The following is a 23,298-nucleotide window of genomic DNA, read 5'->3' as shown; positions in this document are numbered from 1 at the left end:
AGCCTCTGCGAGGTGGGGCTGGGCAGGACCCAGGAGGAAACAGCATGGGTGGGGGGGCATGCAGATTGTACAGAATATATCACCCAAAATTAGATATACATACACTGTATCATCACTCTGGCTTGTAATGATTAGTGTAATTAAATGTCTCCTAGTGGATATCTGCATTGTTTCTTAGATGAGTCATACAAATCAAGCAGGCTTGCCACTTGGAAATATAAATACTGCGAAGGGATCGTCCCCTCCAGGCGTGCGTGGGACTCGCGCAGGCGCATCCATCCCAACTGACCGACTCTTTCCACGGCCGCGAGAGCTGGTTCAGTTCAGTTCCTTAAACTGGCGTGAAACAAAAACATCTGAATAAAACCAATCGGAGAACAACGATTAGACTATTAAAATAAGTCATCTGTCGATGTTGGGCTGAAGCAAAAGGAGAGAAACTCTGCATTCAAGAAGATTTGGTGCCAGTCCTTTATTTCCCCCCTGACTGAGCGGTGATAAAAATGAAGGGGAATTGTAGCCGTATCCTAATTCTGCGTCTAAGCTTGCAAGGAAGGTCCGGGTCACGGACGGGCTGCAGCCTCGTCTCCCTAGAGACCGAGGTAACGAGGTTTTGGTCGTGGGGAGCTTGCTTGCGCCGACCGTCGCAAGACTTTGCTCCTCGCTCTGTGATTTCCCTTCATCTTTTGACGAGGCGCCTCATCCAAACCATGCAGCCAAGGCAGCGAGAGAGAGGCTGTTGTAACCCTGACACGGGCTTTGACTGGGTTGACCCAAGTGCCACCGAAATCCGGCCCTAACGAGCCTGCAGAAGGCCAAACACCGCGGGGGGGGGGACAGGATGAAGTTCCCATGTCTCTGCAATAGCAGGGCATTGTTCCTCCTAGAGGATGCTCGGCCCTGGGTATCATCAGTCAGTCAGGAGCATCATGGCCCTGCTCCTTTTTATCTCTGTTTTCAGGGTTGTGCAGCTCCCATCTCCCGGCTCAGTGGAACTGCAGCTGCTTTGCAACCTGGTCCCCTGGCAGAGCTGTCTCCTCCAGGTAAATCAGCAACCCGAAGGGTCTCCCTGCTGCCTGCACGAGGGAGCGGTGGGCCCAGACTTTGTCCTCTGTCCTCAGGGGCAGAGGTGAACAGCGCTGGGACGGGACTCAGCCTTGAGGCTTCGCCCTTGCATTGTCGTCTGGCGCCGCAGGGGAAATGTCTGCAAGATGGAAGGCGCTGTGGGCAGCTGGGATTGCCGCCGGGCTCCTGGCTTTGTTCTGGAGAGACATCTTTAACCCAGGTAGGCCCAGAAAGGAAAGCACGAGAGCCAGAAGCTGTCGGGGGAGAAAAAAAGGCTGAGTTTTGAAATGGTGGTTTGCGGCGTTCTCATCTGGAGAGAGTCGTCTGCTTCTCCGGGACTGCTTCTCCTTGTAGCCGGCGGCAGATGGGAGCTGGGAGACCTGTGAAAACAAGTGGAAACACGGCGGAGGAGGAGGCAGGGGGGTGGCAGCACTGTAGGCAGGCAGAGGTGGTGCGGGTCAGTGGTAGGAGGGTTTGGGAGCTCTGGCTGCTGGTTGCACATGTCTGCAAGGGATGGCCTCATTAGGAACAGGAGGCGTAATGATTCAGCAAATTGGTCACAACAAAAGGAGGCGTCTCGACTGCAGCGAGATAGGGGAGTCAAATCTGCCCGGCAGCTATAGTGGGATAGGGTTTCACGTGACCCAGGGACTGATCCAAAATTTCGGTCAGAGCTAGACTTTGTCTTTCCAGGTGCCACTCGGAAGGAGAAGGGTCTCCCCGCCCTTGCCGGACCAGCGTTCCCATGTTATTTCCCACCCAGACTGGGTTTTCCAGCCCAATCCTGAATCTTGGTTGGCTCTGGAGAAGCACAGAGACTTGTGGCCACTGGTCTGAACCCCTCAGTCATTGCTACTCCTCTTTCCACCCTGCAGAAACCATCTCCGGCGCCCGCGTGCTCCTGACGGGTGCCAGCGCTGGGATTGGAGAGCAGATGGCTTATCATTATTCCAGATTTGGTGCCGAAATAGTGCTGACAGCCAGGAGGGAAGCTGTGCTGCAGAAGGTGAGACCTCCTTCACATGGTAGAGGGCAGCAGGGCTGATGACGTGGACCTAAAAACAATGAGGATGTAGGGCAGGTCAGACATTTTCCATCAAACTGGTATGGGTGAGCTGCCCAGCCACATTCACACCTCTCAGGCAGCACCACCATCTGACTCCTAGGATGCACCACTTCCCTCATCAGATTTGGATGCATGGTGGGAGAGATGATCTAGGAGGGAACCTGACCTGTGCAGGGTCATTGGAGCAGGTTGGACATTCATAGCAGGCTTCTCTGAAGAACAAGGTGGAGCAACATTGAGAGCAAATGCCCCTGAGGTTGTGTGAATGGTGTAACGTTCATCTCGACAGCTCCGAGCTCAATTCTGCTCTAGGGCAGGGGGTCACAAGCCCAAGGCCTAGCATCACATTTCAACCCCTGACTCATTCCTCCATGTCAAACAGTGCTGTGACGGCGTCAAAGGACCTGGCTCCTTCAGGCTTGTCTACGCTTGAAAAGTATTCCAGCTGAAGGAAAAGGATGGATTTCCAGTTTACCAGCTATTCCAGAATAGCTCTCCATGTTGGCATGATTATTCCAGAATAAGAGAGGTTTTTTTCTTTTAAGATTAATCCACTTGGAAAGCAGATTGCGAGTGTCCGCACAGAGAACTTTTCCAGTTAATTTCCCCCTTGTAAACAAGACTTGAGTGCATCAGCAGAATTTGGTCCCCTGTAGGTTGTGTGATTATAAATTTGGATGGAAAAAGTGTGTCTCTGTTCATCCTTGACCCAGGCAAGAAAAGAGGGAGGTGAGTAGGAAATAAGCTCCCTGCCCCTGCCCTGATAATGTACTTCAATTGGTTTATCTGGGTCATTTCTCCAGGTGACGGAGAAATGTCTGCAGCTGGGAGCCAAGAAGGTCTTCTACATCCCGGCTGATATGATCTCCCCTGCGGAGCCCGAGCGGGTGATGCAGTTCGCTGTGCAAAAGATGGGTAGGTATTGGTCTGTTAGAAGAAAAGCAACTGATGCTGGGGAGGAGGAACCAGCAGGGTGGGGTCTCAGTGAGTCAGATCCCAGAGATCCAACCCAGCTGAGAGCAGAGCACTGTCCCCATGGCGGCTGTGTGGGCAAGGAGGTGACACGGGGTCAAAGGTGCTCGGAGAAGCTGACGGCAGTGATCCCCACCAAACTGCCTTTACTCTGCGGTTCCCTTTAAGCATCTGCTTCAATTCACCATGAGCTTGGGTCCGGGGAGGGGGGGTGCATTGCTGCACCTCCTTTTCCACGGGCTGTGCATTGCTGCATCTTGCACTCATGAAGCCGGTCTGCATGGGTGAGAGCCAGATGTGCAGCGTCAGCTTTCCTGGGTGCCCTGCCTGACCCGCAGGTTATCGTGGTTCGTTCTGCACTCCCCTCCATCTCTCTGGGTATCTATTCAGCCCTCCTCACCGCAGGAGCACGGTGCCTCTGTTTCCCCATCTTGGTCAGGGATGTGTGCGTAGAAGAGGAGAGTTTGGACTGGCAGCATGAAGCAGGACCCAGACTGTGTATTGTGAGCTCAGCTGGTCAGAGCCAACCGTTCTTGCTGTGCATGTGTAAGGGGGGAAAAGCAGTGGCAGGGATTGGCAACCTACGGCTTGTGGGCCAGATCCAGGCCATTTTATCTGGCCTGTGAAGCCCCAAGTGTGCCTCTGTGCTGCAATTCGCAGCCCCTGGCTGCCTGACTTGTGGGGGGTGCTTTACTCAACTCTCACTGCCCCCTTGCCTGCAGGGGGCCTGGATTACCTGGTGCTGAACCACATTGGTGCGACCCCTTTACAGATGTGGGATGGGGACGTGGAGCACACCCGCTGGCTTCTGCAGGTGGGTTTTCTTAGGGTAGGAGTCCTTTGGGGGTGGAGGAGAGGGGCAGAGAGGCTTGGCCCCTGCGGGGATCAAGCTGGGGGCAGCTCCCAGGAGCCGCTGGCTTCTGGCAGGGCTGCAGTTGTGCCCTCTGGCTCCAGAAAGGGTGAAACAAAAAAGCCTGTGATGCTTTGCTCCTGACTGGAGGGAAAGGGGGAGGAGGGGTCTGAAAGCCTGCAGGTAGAGAGCTGAACTGATTAGAGCATTGCCCTTGTCTGTCCGTCTCATTGCCAAGGTATGTGCTGCTGTAGGACCTGACTGATGTTGTGTTACAGGGCCTTGGCTCTTGCACCATGCCTGTCCATGCTGGGCCTTTCTGTGGAGTCCTCCTGAGGTCAGGTTTTAGGACCCCAGAGGGGCAGACTTATGGGGTTGCTGAGACATGGTAATGAGAAGGCTTGAATCTTTTATTAATGTGGAAGTGGAAGCTGGGGGCTGGGGATAGAGAGGGGTAGCAAGGGGCGACACCCCAACTTCAGGGGGAAACTTAGGCCAAGAGTTACCTGTAAATTCACATTACAGGTAAGCTCAGGAGGGGTGTAGATTTGGAACGGTGACTTTCTCATTCTTCTCATGCCCCCTCTCCTGCCTCCACAGGTGAATTTCCTTAGTTACGTGGCCCTGGCGATGGCTGCGCTTCCGGTCCTGATGGAGAGCAAAGGCTCCGTGGTTGTGGTGACCTCCATCTCAGGTGAGTTTGTGACCTCCACAAAGCACGATCCAGGAGGGCTGCACTTCCCGGCATGCTGTGCTTCCTCACGGTCCGCAACCAGTGTTGCCACAGTCATTCGATTCAGAGTCTGACTGCCCCTTGCTAGAGCTTGTCTGGGCTGCTGACCCCCACAGCACTTCACATGGGCTGTCAAGGACACGGCTAAAAGACAGCCATCTCTGGAGTGAGAGGCCAAATATTAGGTTATTCAGTGGCTATGCGGGGTCAGGAAGGAGTACTTTCCCCTGGTGCATTTTTTGGAAGGGAACCGTCTCACACTGCCTCTGCTGGAGATGGGAAGCCTGTCCAGCTGGAGCAGTGGGTCGATGTAGCTCAGATCATCCTCCCTTCCCTGGCTCCTCTCCCAGCAGGGCCTCATACTCAGACCCAATTTTCTCTGGGTTTCCCCTTCTCTCGTTTTTTCTTCCTAGGGAAAATCGCAACCCCCTTCGCCACTTCCTACTCTGCCACCAAATTTGCCCTGGATGGGTTCTTTAGTTCCTTGCGCCATGAGCTCGCCATGCAGAAGAAAGACATGAGCATCACTCTCTGCGTCCTGGGGCTGATCGACACAGAGATGGCACTGGAGAAGACAAGGTGTGTACATGTAGCTGCAACAGGATTTAGGTCCATGCAGGGCACTTCTGTCCATGCGTGTGCATGCATGAACATGTCTAAAGCCACGTGGGTGATATGCAAGACAACACGTTGCATTCACATCTGGGCTTATGCACGTGCCTCCATACAATGCGTGCTCCAGGCTGTTTGCATCCATGCATGCAGGAGTGCATGTGCATGGATATCTGTAGGCCTGCGTGTGATGTGTACAGCCCTGGGCTAGTCTAGACCTTTCGGCTGCTGTGACGCACCAGCTTGCACTGAGAAGGGCAGTGCCAGCCATGGGAGGGTGAATGACTGAGCGACTGTTCCCTTTCAGGGGCCTCGTGTACATGGATGCCCTCCCTGCCACCGAAGCTGCGCTCGCCATCCTCCGTGGTGGTGCCACGCGGGCGCGGGAAGCATTCTACCCCTGGTGGCTGGAGCCCCTGTGCTACGTGCGGGGCTGGTTCCCCAGCCACTGGGACTGGGTGGTACAGAGCTTCTATAACTACACCAGTGCCTGAGCAGTGCAGAGCCAACACTCCCGGCCCCTGCCCACCCAGGCGCTGGGCCTTCTGCTTCCATCAGGCCCAAGCTCAGTCACAGGCTTCGGCAGGACCAGGATCAGGACCTTGAAATGGGAACGTGTCGGGGGCCGAGCGTCCAACCCTCATGCTAGCTGTGACCCCTTCCCTGGACAGCTGAGCCCCTTCTGCTCCCTCTCTGCATCCCCCCCCTGGGCCCAAAGGTCAGTTCTGTCTCAGCCTCAGCCTCCCACAATCCCACCTCTGCTGTCTGGCATATAGCCGAGGCTCTCCTCAACTCCAGCCTCCAGCCTCTCGCACCTGGGGACAGAATCCACTGCTCCCCTCACGCAGGAAGGAGACCTCCCTCCCACTCCTGTCTCCACCTTGCCGACAGCCCCCAGCCTCATGGGATCAGGCTCTGAGCCCTCTTCCAGCCCCTTCCCGAAGGGTCGAGCCAGGCTCTGGGACAGGGGTTCAGGCCAGTCCAGCAGAGGCAACAGGAGGGACACACTCACCTTCTAAGGTGGGTACTTGGCCCGTTTCAGGCCCTGAGCAAGCTCCATCCACCCTTGTCTTCCCCCTCCTCCGGGGATCCCCTTTGGGAACACTGCCCTGAAATGTGGGGCTGTCTTGGGGTGGCAGCAGGGATGCAGAGGACCCAAAACACCCTTCCATGCCACAGAGGAGCAGGAGGATTCTCCCAGGCCTGTGCCCAAGCCAATACCACCCTCCACCCCAAGCTGCCAGGGACAGATCCAAATCCCATTGGGGATTTAAAGGATCAGGACATGACAAGCAGACAGCAGAAGGGCCGAGCACCCGCAACCACCAGTGACCCCCAGCATTTCTGAATAGCAGGGGCTCCTTGTGCAAGTCGGGGCTGCCCAGCCACCACGAGGTGGCAGCATCCAGCAGCCGGCACCAGCTCACCTGCGTGGCATGGAAAGCATCGGCTCCCTGCTCCTCACCTTGCCCTGGCACTGCAGCTGCAAGCCTCATCATCCCCATGTCCCAGCGACTGGACTGGGAGCCAGTGGTCATGCCACCCCTCTCCAATAAAGGGGCTGTTTCCACCTGAGCCAGGTTGTGCTGGAGTCAATCCCAATGCATTCCCCATTGCATCCTCTTGGCATTCAACAAGTGGGGGTGGGCTGTAGGATGCCACTCAGGACCTGTCTCATGATAGTGCCGCTGGTATGGCAGTCAGCTAGAGGTGTTAGTGGAGATCAGGGCACCACCGTGCTAAGTGCTGTACATACCATATTATCTGATGTATATGACACGTGCTTTGTGCTGAAAATGGAGGTCTACATTAAGACACATCTTATGCCATGATGCGATGAAAAATCACTAAATTTCAGTCCATTTTTATGACACGTTTACGGTTAAATATTCTCCCCCCCCAGTTTCATCCTTTTTCCCCTTTTTGCGGGGTGTACCTTATGCATCACAAAATGCAGCACCCGCAGTAAGTCTGCACCAGCCCCAAAGAGCTCGCAGCCAAAACAGACAAAAGGAAGGTTATTACCCTTATGTTTCGCTGAGTGCCAGAGAGGTTAATGGACATGGCCAAGGTGATGGAGGATGTCTGTGGCAGGGCTGGGAATCCAGCCCAGCTTTCCTGGGCCAGTCCTGTTATCCCCACAGCTGCCCAGCACCTTCACAAGCTGGATTATATACCACCAAAGCAGATCCATGCCGGGAAAATAAGCTCTGAGCCCAGCTGTGCCACTCCTCGACCCATCGGAAATGTCTCCCCTGCCAGATCCACCTGGGGGATGCACAGTTGTGGACCCGAATTACACCTTCATCTAAGTCTGTTGGGAACAGAGGTGAAATGACCTGCTCTCAAGCTGTCCAACAACCACGGCGAGCATATCCTGGGGACGGTGTAGAGGGGAGAGGTTCTGCCTTGGCGCACAGTTAATTTTGCAGGTTTCAGGACGTGCCGGTGTGTTCAGGATCAGAGCGCAGGGACCCCCACTGAGCAGGCCTGTGCCGCCTTCCTGGACCTGCAGCCTGCGCGTGCAAAGGTCTTGCACGGCCACACATGGAGCAGATGTGCAACTGCAGGAAATGCACGTGGAGCGGCAGCAGGGGGGCACCTAGCATGCACGGGCCCACTGGTATGTGGCTGGGTACATGGTTCATTCTGGAGGGGCAAGCATCGATCATGCTATCTCATGCCCCGCTCAGTCCCCAGCGTGGAGATGAGCTGCCAGGTGTCTGCAAAGAAGAGCTGTGTGCAGGAGGGGAAGGGAAACCACTCTGAGTGGGTGCAGGAGGAGGAAGGAGCAAGGTGGTCTTTCAGGGACTTGCTCCCCGTCACCAAGGCAAGCCAAGAGGAGCCCGTCCTCACAGTGCAGGGGATGCTGGCGGGAGTTGCAGAGGGGAAAACCCCAGCTCTGCCCAGGGAAATCCCACAACCACCAACATGGTTTTCCTACTGGCGGGGGAAAACCACGACCACGGCAGGGGGCAGTACCCTGACCGAGGTAATGCAATTAAAAAAGCACTGTGTAGTGGAGGGTTGCACCCGGGTCTGCTTGCAGACAGGACTTCCTCATAGTTAGCCTCCCACTTCGACTTCCAGTGGGAGGATCTCAGCTACACGCCGGCTTTAAGGGAATAGGAGACTCCTCCCTAGCTTGCTCCTGCGGCCATACGGCTGAGGGCAAGCAAAACTCGGGGGTGTCCAAACCCCACGTCTCCAGGCTTGGGCTTGCACGTCGGATGCCCGCCAAAGGATTTGGAAGTATCGGGGGTGGAGGATGCTTGCCGGTAGCAGGGCTCCTGAAGGATTCGCATGGATTTTGGAACAGATTTGGCTGATCGGACTTGGGACACGAAACATTTTCAACCCCACCCCAAAAACCCCCCTGAGTCCCTACAGCAGGGAGCAGCTGAATGGCCCCCAGGGGCAATAAAACCCAGTGCCCCGTCTCCAGCCGGCAGCCAGGCCCTGGCCCCCTGCGTCCCAGCTCTGGCTGCATCGTTAACGCCAGCAGCCTGCGCCGGCCACTGACAAGAGCCTTTCTGTGGAGCCCGTTCCCGGGAATGGAGCCAGTCGCACCTGAAGCCGATTAGGGCGGTTAATCCTGGCTCATAAAGCCCAGTCTCCCACAATGCCCCGCACTTTGCTTTGCAGGCTCCACTGAAGGCCCTTTATGGCTCGTTTATAGGTGGGAGCAGGCAGGATGTTTCCCCGCATCAGGTGCTTGTGGAGGATGGGGTCCCCTGTTGCAGGTGGGGGGGGGTCCCTGCCCTAGTCCCGCTTGCCCGGAGTGGGCTGTGCACCTCTTATGCCCCAGCACTTTGTTTCAATGCAGAAGCCCCTTCTCTCCCCTCCTGCTTTTTTGCCCCCCCACCCAAGCAGGAATCTGTTGGGGTTTTTTTTGTTCCGCCTGAATGCAGCGCTTTGCATATTCAGTGTCCTCTTTGCAGCCTCGCTCCCCCGAGCTGAGCTGGGCAGCCCCTGGCCGGACTGGGCAGGCCTGAATCCGGGTGATGCTGAGAGCAGCCTGGAGGGTGTTTGCACAGGACCCTGGCGATCCCACCTGTCGGGGTCTGCAAGCACCCGGGCCCCTGGTGCAGAGGGTGGGTCAGACTGCGCCAGCTTAAGCAGTGGGTCTCCCGGTCCTTGTGGAGCCCTGTAATGGGGAGGGGGTATTAGATACTGCTCTGCCCCTGGTTTGCATCTCTGAACGGTGCAACTGCGCCTGGGCTCCGGTCGCGGGCTTAGCCGCTGCGTGAGCCAGTCGCGGGTGCGTGCATTGCTTTGTGCATTACTTGCTGGGTGCCTGTGTGGCTGGTTTTAGACTTAAAGTCACTAATAACCATTAACGATGGTCTCTTTTGGTAGCGCCCTTCGCTGAAGCAGTTTGCAGCAGACGGGCCTATGCTGATGTCCCGGACTGCAGGTCGGGGAAACTGAGGCACAGAAAGTGAGTCACTCGGTGAGTCCGTAGGGAGCTGGGAGTACTGGATGGGGGTGGGGGGGTGCCCTAAAGTTTGCCTCGCATGGATGCACGGTTGTGCCCCAACCCTGCTGCCCAAGGGCTCCCGATTCACTTGAACACGTGGGACTCTCGCAGGATCGGTCCTGAAGGAGGTAGCGGGCCTGATTCTGCACTGGGCTTTAAGTCCTGAGCCTCCCTGCTTGCTTGCTGGGATGACACTGGCAGAACTGGGATCAGCATCTGGCCCAGGGCCCCGACATGAGGTTAAATAGCCGCTGCAACCTCGCAGCTCCTAGCTCAGCTCCCTGGAGCAGGCAGGGAGGGGGCCGATGGCTCCCAGATCCCACTCCCCCATGGGAGCATCTCGGGAAGCAGCCCTCTGTATCCCCATCCCCTGGGTGAAAAGCTGAGCTCCCAACTCCCTCCCGTTGCAAAGGCTGCGAGTGGTGGGATCGAGCATCTTGTGCAAATGTGAGCACTGCGTGGAGGAGGAGGGGGTGCCGGGAGCAGCGAACGGGGAGAATGCAGTTGACAAAGGAGGAGAAATGACCCGTGAACGCTCTCCCTGCAAGGCCCAGCCAACTGCTCGAACAAGGGCCTGTTTTCAGAAGGCGGCAGCAAAGCCCAGTGCCGGAGCCCACAATGTGCCAATTAACAGCCCCTTCCCCCATGCAAACACATGCACGCACCACCCTGGCACCTCCCGCGCGAGGCGGCGACAGCTCGGGTGTCTGCGCTGGCCCGGCGGGCTGGGGGCGCTCTGCGTCCCGTCCCCCCCCCGCTCGCCCCGCTGCGTTCCAGGGGCTGCGTTTCCAGTTCAGCGAGTGTGCAAAGGCTAATAGCAGAGGACGGTCTCAGTGAGGCCGTAGCACAATGTGCACTCTAGAAATTATCCAGGGAGCAGAGCAGGGACCTTTGTGAGGGGAGCTGGGAGAGCTGGTGGGGGGCCCTGATCCCCTCCTGCCCCACCATTGCTCTCAGCTGCTCCAGCCATCCATAGCCAGGCCCTTTGCAAAGAGGGGACAGGAGAGAGCATGAAAAGGAGGAATGAAGTGCCAGAGGGAGGTCCCCCTCCCTCAAGGGACATTGCATCTGCCGACTCTAGTGGGGTCCTGCCAATATTGGGCAGGGGGCAGAGAAAGGAATGAGGAACAAAGGGAAGGAAATTTGGAGGGGAAGGGGACCTTGAAACAAGAAAGGGATTTGAAATGGGAAATGGGAGAGAGGTAGGAGAGAAAAGGGAAGAGTTAGGGAACGCATAAAAAAGGCAAGAGAGGGAAGAGATGCCCTGCTTCCTGCTTGGAGGGGGTTTGGGGTGAAGCCGATGCTGCACATGGTCATTTTTCTCCCCAAACCCTTTTTTTTTCTCTCTCTCTTTATTTTTTAAAAGCCAGAGTTTGGATGTGCCAGACAGACACCCAGAGCCATTCACTGGGAGCTTCTGCCACGGGCTTGAATGCGTTTGGGGTGGTATTCCTCGTGGTTGTGCAGCAGGGTTGAGTGCATAGTTTTAGGAACAGGTTAGACACGAACCTTTTTGGGGACATGGGCTTTTCTGGGGTGGGCAGGAGCCTGCCCCAAGCAGGTGGGCTGGACTAGATCTCTGGAGATCCCTTCCAGCCCTGCTTTTCTGTGACTCTGAGACCCAAAGATTGTAGGGTTCAGGCCGACACCTGCTGAAGCCCGTGAGAGTTTGTCCCATTTGGATTTGGGTTTTTTGGGAGAGCTGCGGTGGGGGGCGGCTCTATTCTGTGTGGACTGCAACCCCTTCCCAGAGGTCCAGAGCCAGATCTCGGCACTGGTGGAAGCCAGGGCAGCCAGGTGGGATCCTGCCCCCAGTGACAAAACTCTTGGTGACACTTCTGGCTCGTTGGCAGCCGGGATGCTGCAGCCCAATTTCCTGGTGCCGTGGCCCAGAGGAGGCAGAGGTGAAGCAGTAGGTGTCAATGCTTAACCTGAGCCAGCTGCATTTGCTGTAAATGCACCCCACCCCAGCAAGGGTAAGAGGGGTTCTGGGCTCCCCTCCCTATTTTGCCGGGTGCAGATCCCTATGGGCTTGTAGGAAAGAAGTGGTTTTTCTTCTGTCTCGGACTAAGAATTCAGGTTCTTGTTCTCCTGTAGGCAGCTGCCTCCCCTAGGAAGGAGCACTGGGATGCTGTAGGGTTAGGGTCTGGAAGTCATCTGCCTCTGTTGTCTTGTGCTGGTTAAAGCTAGAATCCAGCTCAGTCTGGGCCTTGGGCTCCCATTCTTGCTTGCTGTGCTAAATAATCCTTGTCACTTCTTCCATTAGGAGTATAGTCTGCAATTCCCAGTAAACCATTGCTGGACTGTTTCTGGGGGCTACCAGACAGCTGTTACCTTCCACCCCAGAGCTGGCTGCATCCCAGAGTGGGGAGAAGCGATCTCTGCAGAGGTTTGTTATTGACCTCGGTGGGTGCAGGAGCCAGACCACAGCCAGCAAAGTGCTTTGGGATCCCTTGAGGTATTGGATCAGGTCCTGTCTAAGCCATCGTGTAGACATTACTCATCAGCACGGCGTGATTTGCCCATGGGGAATATGAAATGGGATGTAACTTTGTGCAAGTCCAAATCATGCTGCAGTAGTACCCAAATGGTGCATTTTGTAGGGGAGTAGCGCACTTCAGACAAGCTGGGGGAAGAGCCTGTGAGATGCACCCCAGGAGGGGTAGACGGGAGCAGAGGGTTCTCATGGTCCAGGGATTATCTTGATGGCTCTTCATAGGGAGACAGATGCACCAAAGACCCCCCTCTACGCTGGTCCAACCCCCTCAGACCAATCGGGCAGGCTCCTGCAGCCTCCTTTCATGGCCGGGGCCCCCGGGGGCTGGAGACAAAGCACCGGAGGGTGAGACCGGGGATGCCACAGCTCGGGTCCTGCCACTCAGCCGCCCTCACGGAGAGAAAGACTTATTATTCCTTTCCTGCCATTCACCACTCGCTTCCCTCTGAAGCTCCAGAAGCTTCAATGCACCTTGCCACAAAAGGGGTTTTCTCCACGAGGGGATCAAACGCCGGGCACATTGTTGCGTGTTCAATGCCTCGTTCCCCTCCAGAGCGTGGTCCCCCCACCCTCTCCCTCTTTTTATTGAGAAAGAGAGAAAGAAGTTTTGTTGGGATTTTGTGTTGCTCCCGGGACCAAACCAGTGGGAGGCCAAAGGGGTTATGGGAGAGAGAAATCCCGGTGCGGGGGGCAGAAGGAAGATGGAAACTCTGGGGTGGGGGGATCCTTATTGGGTTCATTTGTAGCTCCTCGATGGCCCTGGCAGGGTGGGTTCCCCCCTCTGCCAGGTGTAGGATCACGGGGCTGGAAGGGATCTCAAGGGTCATCTCATCCAACCCCCCCACAAGATGCATTTAGGAGGAGGTCGCTATCCAGAGAGAGTCCAGGATGTGGGTTGAAGGGGATAACGCCCAAGCAGAGGGAGCGGTGGTGGCTGGAACATGCTCTGTTAGTTAGAAGGAAAGGGGGTTGCTTGTCATTTCTGCTCGTCTTTAAAAGCACATGCATGCACCACACAATACATGTATGTGTGTACTTGCACGCACCATACACTTGGGCATAGTTGCGTACCGTTCATATGTGACTGCACCAGTATATTGTGTGCTAGCACAGCCACATGCACTCATGTGCATCATATCGAACATACCAGAGATGTGCAAAGCAGGTATCTGCCCCAGGCTACCCTAGCCTCTTGCACACGCATTCACCCTGCACAAACACTGGCAGTGGAGACGCATGCTACATGCTCTCCCATGTGCATTCACCACAGACATCTGGCCAAATCCTGCCTTGTGAGGCCAATCGGTTCCCCAGCACCTGAATTTGGCCTTTCCCCTGGGGGGGTGTCCAGAAAGGCCTTGGGGTAGAGGGGGAGGAGGAGCAGGGGGTGGAAGGCAGATAAGAGATGCACTGACTTGCTCCTAGTTATGTTGCCCTCTATTCAGCACTGGGGAGGCCACATCTGGAGCACTGTGTCCAGTTTTGGGCCCCCCACTGCAGAAAGGATGTGGACAAGGTGGAGAAAGTACAGCAGAAGGCAGTGAAAATTGGTAGGGGGCTGGGGAACATGACTTGAGAAGAGGCAGGGGGAAGTGGGCTTTAGTCTGGAGAAGAGGAGACCGAGGGGGATTGAATAGCAGCCTTCACCTCCCTGCAGGGGGGCCGCAAAGCGGGTGGAGCTGGGCTGTTCTCAGCGGGGGCAGACGGCAGGACAAGGAGCAATGGGCTCAAGTTGCAGCAAGGGGAGTTTAGGTTTGATATTAGGAAAACTTGCTCACTAGGAGGGTAGTAAAGCACTGGAACTGTACCTAGAGAGGTGGTGGTTTCTCCATCCTTGGAGGTTTTGTAAGACCTGGCTAGACAAAGTCTTGGCTGGGATGATGTAGTTGGGGCTGGTCCTGCTTGGAGCAGGGGGTTGCACTAGATGTGACCTCCTGAAGTCTCTTCCCATCCTCATTTTCTATGATTCAGTGCCCTGGCCTCTGGTCCCACATCACCCTTCGTAGGACACTCCCTCTGTGCAGCTCTTATTAGTGACTTAGATTTGATAGTTGCAAGGCCTGAGCTCTAGGCCAGACTTTGCCATTGCTCTGCTGTGTGTCTGTCATGCTCTGTGCCTCAGTTTCCCCACCACTTTATGTCCGTCTCATCTAGCAGTTGGAGACTCTTCTGGACATGAATCGTATACGTTTATACAGCAGGCCCCAGTCTCAGCCGATGCCTTTAAGCAGTGCTGTAATGCAAGTGCAGTGCCTGCCGTTGCAGTGCACTCACTCAGCCGGATTAAGGTGAACAGAGTGAAGACGAGGGGAAACGGGGCCCAAAACAGACTAGTGCCGTTTTCAAGGCTTCCCGTAGCAGCCCTTTGAGAGCTGCTTCTTCCGTCTCTGTTTTGCAGAAAACGACAGGAGTACAAGTAAGAGACAAAATCCTATGTAAGATCCAGTGCACCTAAGTGATTTATGCACTTCAATCGTGAGCAGATATCAGGTTTGTTATACTGCGAGCTGCAGACCCCAAGTGAGGACTGGATTATGCACTTGTATGTATGTACATGGCGTGTGCTGTAGCAATGCTGTGCAGATTAATATCTGGGTATGCCTTCGCTTGGCTTTTCCTCTTCTCCTTTGAATCTCGGGAAGCTGGTTTTCCTCCTTTGCTGTGTAATTCTTACTCGTATTTCAGTGGTTGCTGGGAGCCTCAGTCACAGGCCGGGACTCCGATGCGCTAGGCGCTGTACGTTCCTGGTTTGTTTGTAGCTTTCTTCCAACCCTACGGTTAATGCTGAGGTTGTCTTTGGAAAATGGAGGGGGGCCAAACTTGGCACAAGGAGCAAAAGGAGGACAAAAGGGTCTCCAGAGAGACGGGGATGGAGAGTGGGTAAAGGCCTTTGTTTCCCCAAACCCCCAGGACTAAGACGTGCTTCCTGCCCCTTGGCATCAGCTTTGCCTGCGTAGCAGCTGCTCCTGCTTGGCCCGCAGCCCCGCTTTGACTCCCGGCTTTTGTTCAGAGCTCACACCTCCCAAAAACACAACCAGCACTTGGTGTGTGAAGAAGGTGAAAAGTTCAAGCCAGGATCCCTGTAAAGAGACAAGTTTGGTCCCTCTAATTATCTGCAAAGCGGGGTCCTTGCCGCCACCACCGCCGAGTTCAAGTTTGGTGCACACTCCTTCTGTGACGGGGCCTCGCTTGGCTTCACATTGGCTGATTAAATGTCTCTAATTGTCGGTTCCCATTAGCCCTGAGCACTGCAGTCTGCTGGTCCTAATTGTCAGCCTCCAGGGCTCTCCTGGAGGGGGGCAGGGTTGCTCTGGATGTGTGCACGTGCATGTGTGAGCCCTCATTCACCACGCACAACATGCATAGATCCCTGTGCATGCATGGTACATGCACATTTAGTGCAAACGTGCAACCTGTGGGCATGTGCCTTAAATCCACCCACCCCCATGTACAAACACGTATGTTGAATAGCTAAATCTGCTTGGTACCTTCATGGGCTTAGCTGTTGCCGGTGGCTGGCTGGATATTAGCAGCCAAGGCGAGGGGCCGTGGTTGAGGGGTGGGAGGGGAGCAAGAGTGCAAAGTGACAGTGCATTCATTGCAGGTGAGATGTGCCCTGTCCCTGCGTGAGAGCTTGGGTTTAAGACCCCAAGCAGCAAGCAGGAGACTGGGGTTCAACTCCCAGTTTGGATTGTGCCTGGAGTTGGCCTGCCTCAGTTTCCCTCTCTGTGAAATGGAGGTGACTAGCTCTGGGGGGGAGTGATGCTGCAGGCGGGTGGGGGGATGGCAACTAGACAGACAAATGGATAGCCGAGGTGGGGCTGAGAATAAATGACCCCCCACGCCCACCACCACCACTTTCCTTCAGAGCTAGACCTGCCACTTAGGGGCGATTGACTTGGATGGGGCGCTGCCGTCCGCTCGCAGCACATGCTGATGGTATCAGCGCCGCGAGAGCAGACAAATTGCTCTGGAGAGAACATCTCGTTCCTCCTAGAAAGCGAGCCCTCCTTCCCCAAAGCGCTCCCTGCCCGCTCTCAATAGCCTCTTTGTTAGCCGCAGACCCGAGCGCCCGCTGTCCAGATCCCAGTGCAACAGGAGGCGCGCGAGGTACAAGATAAACCTTTCCCAGCTGCTTCTCATTTCCAGGCTCGCCGGGGGAGGCTGGCCCGGGCGAGCCCCGAAGCAGCAGAGCCAGCAGGAAGCAGCAAATGGCTGGAAGCCTTAGTCCTGCCGGGCAGATGTGTGGTGGGCACCTTCCTGCTCTTCCTAGAGCCGCCCCGTCCTGGAGCATTTAGCACTCGGGTGGGGTGTGGGGAGGGGGTCTATCCTGGCTGACCCCTAGCAGAGGGGAGCTGGGTTCCCCCTAGTCCTACCCAGCGATGTGCTTTGGTGGTGTTAGGTGAGTAGCCCGGACTCAGGCCATCTGGAGAGGGGATCCAGACCCTGCTCCCACCCCTGCTTCTGCCTCTTCATCAGGTGGGAGGTCCAGGGGCCTTTCCATGCTCTGGTTTCATCCAGAGCATGGAGGCTCAGCTGCCCCCAGGCCTGTGTGAGGTGCTGAGGCTGGAGGGGAGCCAGAGACGTTCAGATTTTCAACTTGAACCCCATGGAGACGCCTCCCAGCTGCTCCGAAATCGCACTAAAAAGGTGGATGGGTCCCAGGCGGCTCCATCTTCACAGCCATGGGTTACCCTCACTCAGACCCCAGACCGTGACAGGGTGAGCACAAGTGACGTCTGATGCCTCGTGTTTCCTGCCTCCTTTTGGCATTTGCAGCAGGTCTTTGGGAGCCGGGGATGCTTACGAGACTGGAGAACCCTTCTCATCCAAGTCATCTCACCTTCAGCTCCCTGCAGCGGGGGTGCAAAGAGGATGGAGCTGGTCTGGTCTCGGTGGGGGCAGATGACAGGACAAGGAGCAATGGGCTCAAGTTGCAGCAAGGGAGGTTGAGGTTGGATATTAGGAAAAACTTTCTCATGAGGAAGGTAGTAAAGCACTGGAATGGGTTACCCAGAGAGGTGGAGGAGTCTCCATCCTTGGAGGTTTTTAAGACCCAGGTAGACAAAGCCTTGGCTGGGATGATGTAGTTGGGGCTGGTCCTGCTTGAAGCAGGGGGTTGGACTAGATGTGACCCCCTGAGGTCCCTTCAACCCTCATTTTCTGTGATTCTGTCATTAGCTGAAAGCCTTCTTGTTTGGTGGCCCATGGGGGATGAGTTCAAGGGTCAGGCTGCAGAAATGGCCCCCCAAGATGGCACAGCTGAGGTGAGTCCTGACCAGCACCATATCCGGCTGGCTGGTGGATGCTCAGCTCTGCTCTGACCCCTAAAGATGGTTCTTAGTCCATAGGGGAGTCGGACCAAACCTAGAGGGAGTGCAAGCTGGCATGGCCAATGCACGCTGCCAGCCACTTCTGTATACGCGCTGCACTTAGACTCCTGCCAGCCTCTCAGAAGTTGGCACGTGGGCACAGCTCTCTACCCGAGACACCCCCCTCCGCTGCACATCCCCTCTGCTCCGTTGGCTCTTGTGGAGCTCTGCTGCTGTATCTCAGCTGTATCCCAGCTGACCGCGGTGTCTAAGAGACCCTCTGCCAGGTGCCAGAGAGAAGGGAGAAAACACCCAAGAGCAGCCCGCAGCCCTGTCTCGGCTCACGCTCCTCCTGCTGTCTCAGCTTGGACTCCCTCGTGCCAGCTCTGTGCCCCTGCCCTGGGTTGCAGCAGATCCCACAGGGTGGGACTTGGGCACGGCGGACCCACAGAGCGTGTCCCCCAAGGTCGCTGAAGCAGAGCGGGGTGCTTTAAGCTGGGCCAGGGGCCGGCAGCGGTGTCGTGTGTGCTGCTAGGATGCACTGCAGAGCGCTCCAGGCTGGCTGGGCAGCAGCTGTTCCCCCCCAGGAGAGAGCAACGGCTCTGCCTCAGTGAGCAGCTCAGCTCTGCTCCACGTCTCATCCATCACCCAACCCCTTTGCACACTGGAGGAGCCTGGCTGGGGGGTCGTGCGGTGAGGGGGCTGGTGCCTTCCAGCAGAGCAGGCAGAAAGGAAATTGTGTGCAGCAGAGTGGAGCTGCCCCTCCGCTGCCTCCATCCCCATTGGCCTTGCTTCCTTGCCCCGTGACTCCCCCCCACACCTTGTGCCCACTGCCTGCACCCCCTTCCCCTCCACCCCCCACTGCTTTTGGTTTTGCAGCCTGGGAGGGGAGCGTGTCCGTGATGGAGCTGCCTGCCAGCTAAGGTGAGATGATTCAGTGGATCAAGCACGAACAATGGGAGGCCTTTACCCGCACGCCTTGCGTCATGGGGTAAACCGGCCAGGCAGGCGGGATGCTGGGCAGCAGGGACCGCTCCGCAGGCTGCACCCATGTAAACCCAGAGCCGCTTCCCTGCAGTTTGCAGCAGGGAAGCCACGAGTTTGCTCCCTGCCGGTTGGGGATGAAATGAGTTTGCAGCCGGAGAGTGACTGGGGCCCGTGGGGCTTGCCATATAGACATTGGTTGTGCCCCGTGGCTGCGAGCGACGGGAGGAAGACTTTGCCCAGGTGCAAGCTGGAGTTAGGTACCATGTGTGGCTGGATGCCATGGGAGTTCCCACTGACCTCCCTACCCCATCCCTCATTGCAAGGCCTCTCTTTTGGAAATTGCTCACAAGACACCGGTCCCAGCCGCAGTGCTGGGCACTCTGGGATGGGCGTATCTGGAGGAGCCGCCTGCAATTCCTGGGCCATGCCTCGCAGGCATAGCATTAGTATGTGGTGACTTCCCTCCAAGCGGCAGGGTCTTGGCTATACAATTTATGGATTGCTCTTGGGCTTTCTTGGGCTTGGGGCAAGCGAGATTAAGAGTCATCTGAACTCCAAAACCTCCAGGGTTTGCATGCAAGATGCCTGCCATGGATTTGGGAGTATCTGAAGCCCAGACTGAAGAGTCTGGGAGGAAGGAGACTTGCCGGTGGTAGCACCACACAGACGCGAACGATTGAGCTCTGCTCCGTCCATCGCATTCAGAACTGATTTGGCCCAAGACATGACATTTCAATTACCCCCGCAAATAAATAAGGTATCCCTCATAAAGGCTATATTGAGATGGGGTTGGATACAGCGGGTACAGGGCTGTTTGGATCTACCCATGCACATAGATTTCATAGACGTAGATCTATCAAGAGAGGTTGGCATCAACTCGCCGGCGCTAGGACAGCACAGACGCGGAGGGGTGCAGTGCTGCAACGCAGACGAAGCCGGTGCGCCAGGAAGCGCTGGTGGGGAGAGCTCCATTGCCAGCAGGCTCTAACGTTTTTGCTCCTTGGTGCAAGAAACCTCCTGTTTCCCAGGCCGCACAAAAGAGGCATAAAAAGCCCCATTTATCCTGCACACATTCCACCCACAAGGAATTTCTTCCCTGTAATATTTTGCAGGCCCCCTTCTTCCTGCCTCTGGCCCCTCATAAATAACCCATTTTCTCCGGGACGGCGCTGGGGGGGAAATGGGAAGCTGCTGAGTCTGTGCGAAAGGTGAACCAGCTGTAGCGGCTGGGCCCAGAGACACCAGCCAAGCTCTGGCAGCTGTGGGATGAAAGGGGAAATTGTGTGGCGGGCGGGAGTGGGGGGGCTCCGCGATGCTCCCTGCCTTGGAGGTGGGAGGGCGGGGAGGGGGGCTTTCAGGCACTTGGAAACAGCTTGGCAAATTCAGTGAGGAAGCAGATGACAATGGGGCCCCGATCCTGGGCTTGCACCTCTTGCACAGCAGCGTGGCTGCATGGGGGAGCTCTGCCGTGTGTATGCGTGTGCATGCTTTTCAAGGACACATTAGCATCCCAGACAGCCCCCCAAACCCCCACAATTTCCTGTGAGCTGCAATCCCATGAATAATTCAGCAGTCTGTTTCCCACTCCCCTCCGTGATTTCCCGGCGTTACAGTTCACAGTGGGGGGTTCAATGGCTGAACGATTAAGGTTGCTCACTACAGCGCCAGGACCTGCGCCAAAGGCCACCCCAATCCACCCAGCTGTCTATGGGTGCCTGGCTGGGGGCTCGAAGACGGCTGGATCTGGTGCCGGCCCTCGGGTGTTGTTGGCAGCAGGAGCTGGCCTGGTTTAGCTGCGCTAAGCAGATGGGCTGCTGGGTCTGGAAGGACCTTGGAGCTTCATTGCTCATAGCAGCAACCACTGGTTGGTGCAGCTGTTTGCTTGTTTTAAAGGCATGAGACCAGCCTTTCCCCCAGCTGCCTGGAGGGCCTGGGGGCAACGTGGTGGGGCTAGTTGTGGCGGGGTAGCTCCTATACAATACCACACTGTTGCAACCTCCAAAGTAGGGTGCCGCAAAACCCTAGCACCCCGCTCCTTGGGCATCACCCTGAGAGAAGCGTGTGCTCGCTGGGGCATTAGGCAGGCAGCAGCTGTTCTTCTCTGTTGATCCCTGGCAGAAGCTACAGCCATCGAGGCACTGAACATCTGGACTCGGTCCGGCCTCCAGATCCTGTCTCAGTGGTCTAAAGGGAGGATGGTAGGTCTCGGGCAGACTCCACTCCTCCTTACTCTTGCCTAGGCATATGCATCAAAGGTCTTGGCGTGAGGGTCACAGGGCTCCTTATAGGCAAATTCATCCTGACTCTTGCTGTCCCGGTGGGAACCTGCCTGCATTCAGCCAAAGGACCCACATCTGACAACTTTAGTGGGGCGGGTTGGTGTCTGCTGGGTCCTGGGATCTCCTCACCCCTTGGGATGTTCCTTGCTTTCCTGCTATCTCCTTTCTGTGGCCAGCACTAGCTTTGCTAAGGGACTGCTCTTTCTTCTGCCCAGGCTGAGCAGGACTCTCCTTGCAGCCGCTTCTCCTGGAGGCATCGAGGTCATTGCACATTGCTTCTGTGCTCTCAACGCCCGTTGTTTGCTGGCACCTTGGAAGCGTGGAGATGGAGGAGGAAAGAGCCCGACTTGAACGTAGAGGGGTCAGGAATGAAGTCCTGCAAAAAACAAAACAAAACAGGTAAGTTTGGGATGGGGGAAGAAACTGCCAGGACCAGGAGCTAGGAGAGGGGGACGTGGGCAGGCACAGAGGAGGACCGAGGTCATGTGGAGATGGGAAGGGGACGGCAGGACTGGAGGACAGTGGTGGGGAATGGGCTGGAGTTGGGGCAGGGCCAGGAGGGTTGGGAGTCAAAGGCAAGGGCAGGAAGGTGGGAAGGCGGGAGGGGTATAGGGGCAGGGGTCCGACAGCAAGTGGGATGGGGGAGAGCAGCAGAAGAGGGGACACAGAAGGAGAGTTGCCCCCACACTGGGTCTTTGGCTGGAGAGCCAGCGGTCTGACTGGCCTGGCCAGGCCAGGCCCTTGCATGCTGTGGGGTGTAGATGCAGGTACTCGGTCTAATGCGTTTGAAGGGCCCTTGGACTGGGTCTATATTACATAGGCGCAGTGAATGTGAATGAAAGTTGTCTGGCCCTGCCTTTCTGGCAGCATCTCACTTTTATTTGCTTGATTTTGTAACTTTTGAGGAGTCTTTAACACCCTATATGTCACATAATTCTTATGTATATCATGCTAGCTGTTGGGAAGCTCAGCCAGGATCAGGGCTGTATTGTGCCAGCGTCTATCCTGAGAAAGTCCCTGCCCTGAAAGTCTTATCGTGCAAACAGGCAAAATGCTGACCCACTCTGATTTCCTCTCTACCCCAACAGCTGGGTGCAGGCTCTTCTTATCATATATAGTATCATGGTACTTAGGGTCGGAAGGGACCTAAACAGATCATCAGGTCCGACCCCCTGCCCCGGGCAGGAACGGATGCCGGGATCATGTCACCGGCTCCATGTGTCCTGGGAAGGATCCCCGGGTAGGGTGCATCTCGGGGGAAGGAGGTTGCTTTCCCCTTGCTCTGCCAGAGCAGAATGAGGCCTTTATTGTCTGACCGGGCTTCTCTTAATGAATGTGCAAGCTCTCAGCAGCACAAGCCTCGCCGTGGTGCACGCTCCACCTGTAGCCTTTGCCTCGGGTGCCGCTCCAGACCCGTCGGAGGAATGTGTGACACCTCCGTCTTTCAGCCCCCGGTTCCTTTCCCATCACCTACATCCTAGTCCAGCAACATTGGAGGTGGGGAAGGGAGGCGATGTGGGGGGAGTGGGACGAGGAATTGGCTTTGCTTTGACAAGTGGGGATGAAGCAGAGGCATTGTCATCTGCAACAACACAGGGGCTTTGTGGAGGGACCCTGGAGGGGTCAGTGGTAGCTCTGTAACCCTATCCTCCCGCCCAAACACGGCTGACCCTCCCAGGTCAAGGGTTAAAAGAACTGGCTGGAAACAGTGTTGGAATCAATACCTGTGACTAAACCCCTGAAAAGAAAGATCTATTGCTCTGAATCCAATTTGTAGGCAGGACAGGGGCTGCCGATGGTTGAGGGGGGTGGAAGCGTCACCCCCGTGGTTCATTATGGAGTCCTACTTGGGTCCACGCCTCGTCTTGCTTAGTGCCTGGCTTTGATGATGAAGTAGCTGAAGGCCCGGTGACCGTTGCATCGAGGTGATGGAATAGCTGGGCATTGACTTAGTTTCTATGCAAAGCATCTGGGCATGGGAACAAGTTACCCCAAGGCCAACTAACAAAATGTGAGTTCCTCTGTGGTGACTGCCCACGTGTGTGCTCTTACCCCGTGGCTAGTGCAGGGCAGGCTACTCCACTTCCATATTTACTGTGGGATAAGAGCATACACATGGATCATTACCTTGGCATCGCGGAGGTGCCATTAATTCATACACTAAATTACTGATGTAGCTGCATGTTCACGTGCCCAGTCCTCAGATTTGGCTCTGACAAAGTGCAGACAGCATGAAGAGCTGCCCCAAGCCTTTCTGACCAGGGTAGGATATACATCTAAATAAATAGGAGGCCTCCAGCAACCCGGGGCTTTGCTCAGCTTGGATAGCCCCACTCCAGGGCACAGCCGGTCAAGGGAAAGGGTAGCAATGGCTTCTTCAGCGGTGAAGCTCACATTTGAATGGCTCCCCTTCTCCTGAGGAGCTCGTGAGGGTCTCTGGTAGTG

At 56.1% G+C, this 23,298-nt stretch overlaps 2 protein-coding genes across 2 annotated transcripts in view; both read left to right on the top strand.

Annotated features, from left to right (window-relative positions):
- Positions 1-47: 47 nt before the first annotated feature.
- HSD11B1L (hydroxysteroid 11-beta dehydrogenase 1 like) lies at positions 48-6,873 on the top strand. The gene is made up of 8 exons (XM_019484067.2): positions 48-602; positions 962-1,285; positions 1,941-2,071; positions 2,935-3,046; positions 3,826-3,917; positions 4,554-4,647; positions 5,100-5,265; positions 5,606-6,873. The coding sequence occupies exons 2-8, from the start codon at positions 1,201-1,203 to the stop codon at positions 5,790-5,792; spliced, it is 867 nt and encodes a 288-aa protein (XP_019339612.2). The 5' UTR covers positions 48-602; positions 962-1,200; the 3' UTR covers positions 5,793-6,873.
- Positions 6,874-8,903: 2,030 nt separating this feature from the next.
- LOC102562245 (repulsive guidance molecule A) overlaps positions 8,904-23,298 on the top strand; it is a 28,963-nt gene continuing 14,568 nt past the window's right edge. Inside the window, exons 1-3 of the mRNA XM_019484068.2 lie at positions 8,904-9,009; positions 9,658-9,751; positions 21,069-21,252. The gene's annotated coding sequence lies outside the window, so the exon portion shown is untranslated. The remainder of the gene's footprint in view (positions 9,010-9,657; positions 9,752-21,068; positions 21,253-23,298) is intronic.

Source organism: Alligator mississippiensis, chromosome 16, assembly GCF_030867095.1.
Source record: "Alligator mississippiensis isolate rAllMis1 chromosome 16, rAllMis1, whole genome shotgun sequence".
NCBI lineage: Eukaryota > Metazoa > Chordata > Crocodylia > Alligatoridae > Alligator > Alligator mississippiensis.
The sequence above is the reverse complement of the archived record's forward strand: the minus strand, read 5'-3'. Positions and strand labels throughout refer to the sequence as shown.